General features: G+C 51.0%; 1 protein-coding gene and 1 pseudogene across 1 annotated transcript; one reads left to right on the plus strand and one right to left on the minus strand.

Annotated features, from left to right (window-relative positions):
* Positions 1-293: 293 nt before the first annotated feature.
* Positions 294-4,468, plus strand: LOC119353264 (cytochrome P450 714B1-like). The gene is made up of 3 exons (XM_037619859.1): positions 294-626; positions 2,735-2,964; positions 3,077-4,468. Exons 1-3 carry the CDS (start codon positions 341-343, stop codon positions 4,115-4,117), a joined length of 1,557 nt encoding a protein of 518 aa, XP_037475756.1. The 5' UTR covers positions 294-340; the 3' UTR covers positions 4,118-4,468.
* A 1,236-nt stretch (positions 4,469-5,704) lies between these two features.
* LOC119357600 lies at positions 5,705-10,137 on the minus strand (annotated as a pseudogene).
* Between the last annotated feature and the right edge of the window lie 394 nt (positions 10,138-10,531).

Below are 10,531 nucleotides of genomic sequence, written 5' to 3' on the forward strand. Positions count from 1 at the left end.
ACCGGATCCGCGGCAACGTCGGCGACCAGTGGAGCGACCTCCAGGGCGACTGCGCCGGCGACCGCGTCTTCAAGGTGCCCAACCCCATGTACTTCGTCCCCTGACCGACCCAACAATGTATAATAACATGTAAATAACGTGACGACGACCGGCGCCGCACAGCTATATGTGTATTCCCGGCCAAGATTAAAGGTGGGGTTTGGACACTAGCTTGCCGCCGCGTCGTCACCCGCACCGCACCGGCATACACAATCATATACTCATTCCCTCCCGCTCACAGCACAGATAGAGAGAGAGAGAGAGAGAGAGAGAGAGCTTTACTAGAGTCTAGAGGGTGAGGATGGGGGTGGCGCCGGCGGTGGGCGTGGCGGCGAGCCTGTGCTGCGTAGGGGCGTGCGCCCTGGCGCTCTACCTCTACCGCATCCTCTGGCTGGCGCCGGAGAGGGTCCGCCGCGCGCTGAGGAGGCAGGGGGTCCGCGGGCCGCCGCCGTCCTTTCCCTACGGCAACCTCGCCGACATGAGGCAGGCCGCCGCCGCCGCCAAACGGACACGCGACGCCGGCGACGTCGTGCACGACTACCGCTCCGCCGTGTTTCCCTTCTACGAGAAGTGGAGGAACGAGTACGGTACGTGCGTGCGTGGTGCAAAGATATGTCCTCTCTCTCTCACTCTCTCTCTCTCTCTCTCGATCTCTCCATTGATCTCGTACGCGCAGCCATGGATTATGATTAGCTCGGTTGTTCGTTGCTGATTGAAAGTTTGATTCGATCGAACAGTACTACGCGGTTAGGTATCAACTGCGCCGATGTGTGGCCAGCTTCTTCTTCTTTCCATTTCCCTTTTCCGCGTGAGTGGATATATAATCCTTGTTGGTTTGGTAGCGTCTTTCGAAGGCGTGCAAAACTGACGCAAAAATGTAGAGAAATGAACCAGGTGACGAACGGATACTTGGATAGACCGACCTTCCGTTCCATTTTAGACGCTCTAGTTTTCACCTTCCTTGCATCATGAAAGAGAGAGAGAGAGGAAAAAAATACCTAGCAGGATATCTCATGTCTTTAATCGAAGAAGAAAAATTTATATATCATCTCCAGCTGATCGATGGGCATCGATCAGTGATGTAATATATGATTGGTGCTTTGCTTTGTTGATTAACCACCACAGTAGCTAGCTAGCTACAAAGGCAATAATGGAGACGATCGAATCGCAACAAAAACTATGTCCACAATTGGGTGTTGCGTGCGCTTTCTGCCTGCCGGAAATGGCAATACGTTCTAGAGAAGAAACAATAATTGAGGTAGGAGTGGTGGCTGTTGTAGCTAGGTATATGCTTCATCATGTCTCTACAGGGATAGCAATCCGTTCCATCAGGGTAAAGCACTAACTGAAAATTCAATACCATACCACACATAGTGCGCGAATACTTGCACCTACAGAAATTCAATGTTAACTATGAGAATCACTTGTATTTTTTGGATTTTTTCTCTATAAAGAGCATCTTCAACAAGAGCACGAAAGTTTCGCGCCCTAAAATAGTTTTAGCGTGCCACTGTAGCACTTTTAGCGCGTCGAACCCAACAATGGTTTATCAGATGCCCAAAAACACGCGCCCAAAAAAACTCGTAATATAAATTGTGAAGCGCACGCAGTCCGGTGTCTCAAATTTGCAGCATGCGGTAGCGTTTTTTAGCGCGCGCATTATTTTACAGCTTCTGCTGAAGCTGTCCGGCCCCACAAAAACCCGAATTTTAACGCGCGGAGCAGATTTTGGGCGCCAGTTGGAGATGCTCTAAAGAGCAATTTTATTAACTAAATGTAGTATCAAGAGGATATAAAGCATCATCGGCAACATCTGGTGTCTGCATAGTTAGGCTGCACACAGCCACAAACCAGAGTCTGATAGAAATAAAGTCGACATAACAACAATAGAGGTCCATCATTGACCTAGCTTTACTGAGCGATGAAATACACACATATTCCGAATGTTGGGTCGTGCAGCAATGCGACGCATGCATCGCATGTTGTCATGTGATTGGATAGCACAATAGCTATATGTAACTTGGCCGAATTTCCCCCGCAAAAAAATGGCCGAATTTATATACAGTTTGGTTATGTTGATTTTGATTTTGTGGGGGGAAGAAATGATTGAAGGGAAAAAAATGGAGGGAGGGAGAAGAAGAAAAGGACGGCCGTTAATCTTAACAGTCTAGAAATTGACTTCACAAAATAAATTTTCAGGCAACTCACATAACATATAGCCGTGTCCCATCGACAGTGTTGTCGCGTGTCTGATCGGGATGTCCAGCATGCAATCAAAATTCTCAAGTCATTCGTTGATGGCCATGAGCCGATGAGTACTAGAAGCCATCCATCGACGACCACAGATTCCCCTGACCAACATGGCTTGACGACGTGAGCCGATGAGGATGCCGTCCCCGTCCCCGTCTCTCGATACTCCGCAACCGCAAGCGACAAGGAGACGGGGCCGCTGCATGCCCGCCGGCGAAAAGCGCGGCGGAGGGCGGCTCGCGCCTTTCGCGCCGCTCCTTTGTCCCGACGCCGAAAGAGTCGGCCCGGCCGGCGCTGCACGACCGAGGATGCCAGGACTGATCGATCACGATCATGGACGGATACGGGAGCCGAGCCATACATGCGTGCACCGGCGAACAAGTTAGGCCCAAGGTTTTGATCTGCTGGATACTGATTTTTTTGCTCTGCTGTTTGTTTTCGCTAGGCCCGGTGTTCACCTACTCCGTGGGCAACATGGTGTTCCTGCACGCCAGCGACCCGGCCGTGGTCCGCGACGTGTGCCTCTCCGTCTCGCCCGACGAGCTCGGCAAGAGCTCCTACATGAAGGTCACGCACCACCCGCTCTTCGGCGACGGCATCCTCAAGTCCAACGGCGACGCCTGGGCACGCCAGCGGAAGCTCATCGCCCCCGAGTTCTTCCCCGAAAAGGTCAAGGTATGGTAACATATCATCACTTTACGTCCCACGCACTGCAAATGTCGATGTTCCAGTTCGTTTTTGACGGCAAAATGAACAGAATATCATCTGCTCGACTTCCGATTCCTAGGGTATGGTGGATCTTATGGTGGACTCGGCGCGGGCGCTGGTGCGGTCGTGGGAAGCCAGGGTGGCCGGGACCGACGGCGGCGTGTTGGAGCTTACGGTCGACGACGACTTGAGGGCCTACTCCGGGGACGTGATCTCCCGGACGTGCTTCGGGAGCAGCTACGTCAAGGGCAAGAGGATCTTCGCCATGATCAGGGAGCTCCAGAAGACGGTGTCCAGGCCGAACCTGCTCGCCGAGATGACCGGGTTCAGGTTCCTGCCCACGAGGAGCAACAGCGAGGCGTGGAGGCTCAACCGGCGCGTGCGGCGGCTCATACTGGACGTCGTGAGGGAGAGCGGCGAGGCAGACGGCGGGAACAACCTGCTCAACGCCATGCTCCGCAGCGGCCAGGCCGAGGCCGGCGTCGGCGTCGCGGCGGCCGAGGACTTCGTCGTCGATAACTGCAAGAACATATACTTCGCCGGGTACGAGACCACGGCCGTGACGGCGGCCTGGTGCATGATGCTCCTGGCGCTCCACCCGGAGTGGCAGCGCCGGGTGAGGGACGAGGCGAGGGAAGCCCTCGCCGGCGGCGCCGCGCCGGACTTGTCGTCGCTCCAGAAAATGAAGCAGCTGACGATGGTCATCCATGAGACTCTGCGGCTATACCCGGCGGGCTCGGTGGTGTCGCGCCAGGCGCTGCGGGAGCTCACCCTCGGCGGCGTGCGCGTGCCCGGAGGCGTCAACATCTACGTGCCGGTGTCGACGGTGCACCTGGACGGGGAGCTATGGGGCTCCGACGCGCGGGAGTTCGACCCGGAGCGGTTCGCGGCGAGGCCGCAGCTGCACTCGTACCTGCCGTTCGGCGCCGGGGCGCGCACTTGCCTCGGCCAGGGCTTCGCCATGGCCGAGCTCAAGGTGCTGCTCTCGCTCCTGCTCTTCAGGTTCGAGGCCGCTCTGTCGCCAGACTACCTACACTCGCCGGTGCTTAGGCTCACCGTGGAACCGGAGCACGGCGTGCGGCTCGTGCTGAGGAGCGTCCGCCCCGACGGCTCGTCTTAAGTGGGCCGGAAGTTGTAGACGTGGATGTTGATTGTTTGCCATTGCGGTGGTTCCTCAATAGAGGTTGCAACCTTTCTCCCTCAAATAAACGTATAGAAGAAGAGGGGGCCTGCTACGCGTCGGCCGGCGGATCTTTTTAAAAGATCCGCCGTCTCGACAGTCGTTGGATCAGTGGTCGATCACTGTTTTCATAATTGCAATAAAGGTGGTGTTGCGGAATTCTTTTGCAACAGAGACCTTGTTGCAGAAACTTTTACAAAAGGTTGTATTGCAGAATTTTGTTTGTCTCATTTTTTTTGCAACATAGGTGCTGTTGCGGAAGGACTTTCGCAATAAGAATGATGTTGCAGAATTTTTCCGCCACGAGAATAGGGATTAGGGACGACAAGTTGTATTGCAGTTTTTTTTTCATCTTTGCTTTTTTGCAACATTGGTGTTGTTGCGGAAGGAGTTTCGCAACAAAAATAATGTTGAAGAAGTTTTCCCTCATGGTGATTGAGATTGGGGACCAATTGTTGATGAATGGTTAAGGTTGCTTTGTCCTGCGAGATGTTTCTAGATATTTTTCACGTGTAGGTTTTGAGCACTATATGATAACTTTTGATCTGACGGCCACTCATCCAGCGGACGCGTGCGAGCAACCGGTCGGCTGAACCGAATCTTTTCCCACATTTCAGAAACATTGAGGATGTAGCAAAATCCCGAGACTTTCTGTGTGTGAGATGACACGTGGTTGGCTCTCGACGCGATAGAAGGGAGGAGTAAAATCGGCTGGATGATTGTAATCATTTCCCGTAGAAAGAAAGGGACAGTGCCAGTCGACTGAAATCTCAATTTGGATTAGTCGGGTCAAGTGAACATTGTGATCTCTGATCTAACGGCCGTCCAGTCATTTCCCATCTCCAAACGTTTTCTTCCTCCTGGCGCATGTTCTTCAACCTGGCATCATGGGCCACCAGCCGAACTGCCGGCCACCATCGCCCGCGGTGGGCGGCGCTCCCGTGCAGCCCCGCCACCCCGCCCTCTAGCCCCGACGCTGTTGGAGATTTTCCTCGGCAAACTTGTACCACCGTCGTGCTGCCGCCCGCATCCCACACCCTAAGATAGATTTTGGGATAGGCTCCGTGTACCTTTTTTCTGTTTTTCTTTATTTTTTCCTTCGGTCTTTTCTCTTTTTTATTTTTTATTTTCTTTCTGTTCAATTTTCTGTTTTCTTACTTTTTTTCTTTATCTCTTTTTTTCATTTCGACTATTTATTTCAATTTGCAATAATCTTTAAAATTCATAAATATTTTTTAAAATCATGAAATTGTTTAAACAGTTTTTAAAATGTACGAACAATTTTTTGAATCTGTGAACATTATTTTTTAATTTTCAACATTTTCTGAATCATTACTTTTTTTAAATTCACGATCAATTATTTTAATAATTTAAACATTTTTCGAATTCACAATTTTTTTAAAAAATCTTGTACATTTTATCAAATCATGAATTATTTTTCAAATTCTTGAACATTTTGTACAAATATATATAGCGGTGCGGCGCCTGTGGCCGTCACGTTATTTACATGTTACATTGTTCGGGCGGTCAAGGGACGAAGTACATGGGGTCGGGCACTTTGAAGACGCGGTCGCCGGCGCAGTCGCCCTGCAGGTCGCTCCACTGGTCGCCGACGTTGCCGCGGATCCGGTACCCCTCCGCCGCCAGCCGCCGCCGCTCCGCCGACTTGAACACCACCGAGCTCTGCCTCCGGTACCCGGCGCTCCTGCATGCATACACACCGCACCGTCAACATCCGTCCACCGGACAAAACACGGTGCCAATCAGTCCGTACGTGCATGTCTATACCGAGCAATGATACATGTGGACGGCAAAGTATCTGTCGCGTCTCACCAAGTTCACGTCAGCTCGCTGTCCAAGGATTCAGTGGAACGTAGAATGTGCGCGTATACATAGAATAGGGACGACTATTATATACTGTGCGGTTGGAAGTTAGCTCAGTTCCTAGTTGCTACTGGAAGAATATATCCTTCCTGATCTTTTTTGTTTTTGTGCGTGCTGTCACTCGCACGTGAATTTTCTCGTACCATAGTACGATGTACCAAGTCCATGGCCATGAGAGGAAGGAGCCAACAGCACGGTCCGTGTCAGTACGTACGTACGTACTGTATGTGTGAGTGTGACATACGATGCCTTAAGATGGTACAAAACACCCTCCGTTTCTTTTTAGTTTGCATATAAAATTTAATCAAAGTCCAACTTTGTAATGTTTGACTAATTTTATAAGAAAATATACCAATATTTACAATATGAAATAAATATTATTAGATGCGTCACAAATTAATTTCCATATACCATATGACCTTGGTATTGTAGTTGTTGATATTTTTTGATATAAACTTGGTCAAGCTTTGTTTAGTTTGACTTTGAGTAAATTTTATATGCAAACTAAAAAAGAAATTGAGGGAGTATGACTTGGAACTCCGGTCTTTTTTTTCTCAACTTGGGCATAGATGGATCAAAATGGTGCCTGAAACAGGTCAAAGACATATAGTGTTCTGTTCCAGGAAAAAAAAGGTGCGGCTAGGTCTCAATCCACTGAAAGTGAAATAACATGGATGTGGCTAAGTCAAGTGATATAACATGTAAGAAATAAATAAAAATTGCATGGATCTTAATGTTTCTCACGAATATAACATCGATTGAGACATAATCAAGTCTCAATCGACTAAGATTTAGCAATACTGAAAAGAATACTAGTTCTTTTAGGCAAAAAAAATAAAGTAAAAAGATACTAGTTTTTGAGGGGTGGTAAAAAAAATACTAGTGTTGTCTGTTCCGAAGTGTATGGGCCGTGTGTGAGCAGTCTGGACCATTCTGTAAACTCTGTTGGCCTGGGTCGAGATGCTAGGCTGGTTCGAATGTACACCCTAGGTAGTCGTACACTTTGCTAAAAAAAGGTAGTTGTACACTTTGCTAAAAAAATTAGTCGTACATAAGGACATGTATAATGGTTGATAAAATATTTTTATCTTAAATTTTACATGTAATTTAAAGATAATAAAAAAACGTATACAATAGGTCATTTCTTAACCTTATCTTTAATAATTAATAATTTCTAAAAACATGAGAGCATCTGCAACAGGCACGCCGAACTAGCGCCGCGCCGCAAAATTCCCCGTTTTAGCGCGCGCAACCGAAATAGTTGCTCCAGCGGGCGCGCAAAACAGCGCGCGCGGTATACGTAGTCCAGCGCGCGGGCCGAAACTCAATCGCGCGCCGCTTATTTGCTGCGCCCGCTCCCACGCGCTGGACTCTCGCGCGCTCGCTCGCACCTCCCACCCCCCATCCAGCCGCGCCGCCGCCGCCGACCGCGCCACCCGGCGACCGTTCCGGCGCTTCCCCGGTCTATCCCCACCCCGTGCGCGCTTTCTCCGGCCCCCCTCTGGTCCCGCCGCCCCCCGCGCGCGCTGGTCCTCCGACGAGCAGCGCCCGTGCGCTCGCTGCCGCTCGGCGCCCGCAAGGTGTTCGACAAAACGCCTAGAAGGTATGTATTGCTCAAAAGCCATGAATTTCGTGCACGTTGATTGTAGTTTTTTATTTATAGCATAGTATTCAACATTGTAGATGAGTTCGTCGTACGATTCTTTCGAAGAAGAATTTGATATGGAAGAGGAGGAGGATCTTGCAATGATCCTAGCTATGCATATTAATAAAAAACCAAAGCACGGTTGTTCGGTTATGGGTCGGCAGAAAATTGGGAGGGATAGGATCGATGTCCACAACAGATTGATCAGGCATTATTTTGCAGAGAATCCCACATACCCCGAGTCGTATTTTCGTCGCCGGTTTAGGATGAGCACCGAGTTGTTCAGGCGCATTGCAGAGAAACTAGCGAGCCATGACCGCTTTTTTCAGCAAAGGAGGAATGCCGCCGGAGAGCTCAGGCATAGCACGTTTCAGAAGGTGACAGCCGCTTTGCGTATGTTGGCATACGTTATACCGGCTGATCTAGTTGATGATCACTTGGCTATGGGTGAGAGCCAAGCCATCATGTGTGTCAAGCGCTTCTCAGTCGGAATTGTGCAAGTGTTTGGCGAGGAGTATTTGAGATCTCCCAACGCTGAAGACGTCGCAAGGCTTTTGGCGATGAACAAAGCTCGCGGCTTTCCTGACATGGTTGGCTCAATAGATTGTATGCATTGGAGTTGGAAGAATTGTCCACAGGCATGGCATGGCCAATTCCACGGCCAAAAAAAAGGTTCCACTATAATCCTTGAAGCGGTGGCCGATCAAGAGACTTGGATTTGGCATGCATTCTTTGGAATGCCTGGATCCTTGAATGACATCAATGTTGTCAACCGGTCACCACTGATGAGTAAGATTGCAAATGAGGAGTTGCCACCGGTGCAGTTTATAGCAAATGGCCGTACATACAACTATGGCTATTATCTAGCGGATGTCATCTATCCAAAGTGGCAAACCTTTATCAAGCCGTTGAAAAAGCCAGAAGGTAAGAAAGAACTTGATTTCCACAATGCTCAGGCGGCGGCTAGAAAAGATGTGGAGAGAGCTTTTGGGATTTTGCAAGCCCAATTTGCTATTATGAGAGGACCGGCTAGATTTTGGGATCAGAAGATGCTTTGGTACATAATGCATGCTTGTATGATCATGCACAATATGATCATCGAGAATGAGCGTGGCCAAGATGTAGACTACTCTCAGTATGAGCTCTTAGGATATCCCGTGCGAGTGCGACGGAGGGCTGAAAGGGTGGCCAGTTTTGTTGCCTCCTATCATACCATTCGACGTCCCGCAGCGCATAATGATCTTCAGAAGGATCACATTGAGAAGTGGTGGGCATGGAATGGACGACAAAGAGCATCATGATTTGTGCGTTCGTTATTGTATTGTTGAACTATTTGTTGTGTTTAATTGTACCATTTGTTGTATTGAACGATAAACTGTTTGTTTGAGTTGTAATAAACGAAATTGAACTATTTATTTTTGTTTGTTTTGATCTTTTTGCTTTTGTTTTTGAATGCATATGTTGTTTGTGCGAGTGTCGCGCGCGCTGCTGGAGCGGCGCGCGCGCTGCATTTTAGCGCGGTTGCTGGAGCCAGAGCCGCGCGCCGCGCCAAACCAGGCGATGGGCGCGCGCTATAAGCTGTTTTTTTGCGCGCGGCGCGTTCGGTGCCTGTTGGAGATGCTCTGATGAGACATATTGTGTTAAGAGATTATCTCTTGTCTTTTTATGACTTCTCTCTCCTTCACATCATCATCAATTCTACGTGCCACTTCTAAAATAGCACCATTGTACCTGCCCTAACTGGTGTCGTATCGTTCCTCAAGATGAGCCGGTCGTAGCCAGCAAACCCGGCAGCGGCGAGGTTGGCAGCCGTGGGCGCGCCGAGAGCCTCCTCGTCTCTCCCGGAGAGAAGAAAAACCCTGAAGCCTCCGGCTTTGAGCGCCCAGAAGAGCCTCACCATCGCCGGTATCCCCGGGCACGTCCCCCTGCTCGCCCACGCCTTGAACGCCGCCGGGTCGTACGCCCTGCATGCATGCGCAACCAAGCACCACAAAATATCCAGTCAGTAGTTCAGTGCATGCATGGTCTGCCGGGAAGCGTTGTGCACGTCACGCACCCGAACTGCTTGGCCTGGTAGTAGGGCAGGTTGGAGAGGCAGGTGTCGTCGATGTCGAGGACCCAGGCGTCGAGGCCGTCGCCGGCGGCGGGGTCCTGGCTGGCGTAGGCGGCGATCTGGTCGGCCGCGCTGCCCACGTCCCGGCCGTACTGGCCCCAGGACATGTAGGCCCAAACGTACCCGACGCAGGGCGCCGGCACCGCGCGCCAAAACTTGGCGTTGTTGGCCTCCAACATCACCCGCCAGCTCAGGCAGCCGCCCGGGGTCGTCCCCGCCCGGCGGCCAGAACCACGGCGCCCCGCCGCACACCTGGACCGCGGCGAGTGAACCGACGAGCAGGGCCACAAGCCACCGCCGCAGGTCGAGAGCGGCCATTGCTGGTAGCTCGGGGGTGTGCGTGCGTGTCAAGGAAAGCAGCGGCTAGCTAGCTGGTCGACCACGCCGTTTTGTCAATGAGCGTGCGTGCATGGAATTTTATGGGCGCACGCACGAACACGCACTGGGATTATTCCCGTGCGTGCAATGCCACCTTTCGCTTTTGGTGGACAATGCCCGGTGGGCTAAAGCGCGGTCACCGCGGCGAATTAGCGGGGAGATACGCCGACGCCTTTGGATCGGGTGCAGTGAATCCACCTCAGCGCCATTCGCACGCACCGCCGCCGCTCCGGCCGCGCAACACGTGGACCCAATCACAAACTCCGGGTAAGACCGCAGGCAATTAAGTTGACAATTGGGATGACAAATCAAAGGAGTTTAACCTCGGTGCTTC

Source organism: Triticum dicoccoides, chromosome 2A (assembly GCF_002162155.2).
Source record: "Triticum dicoccoides isolate Atlit2015 ecotype Zavitan chromosome 2A, WEW_v2.0, whole genome shotgun sequence".
Taxonomy (NCBI): domain Eukaryota; kingdom Viridiplantae; phylum Streptophyta; class Magnoliopsida; order Poales; family Poaceae; genus Triticum; species Triticum dicoccoides.

Coding starts and splice junctions, on each gene's coding strand:
- LOC119353264 (XM_037619859.1), top strand. CDS start 341: ATGGGGGTGGCGCCGGCGGTGGGCGTGGCGGCGAGCCTGTGCTGCGTA. Junction 627..2,734: donor GAAGTGGAGGAACGAGTACG/GTACGTGCGTGC, acceptor TGTTTTCGCTAG/GCCCGGTGTTCACCTACTCC. Junction 2,965..3,076: donor TCTTCCCCGAAAAGGTCAAG/GTATGGTAACAT, acceptor TCCGATTCCTAG/GGTATGGTGGATCTTATGGT.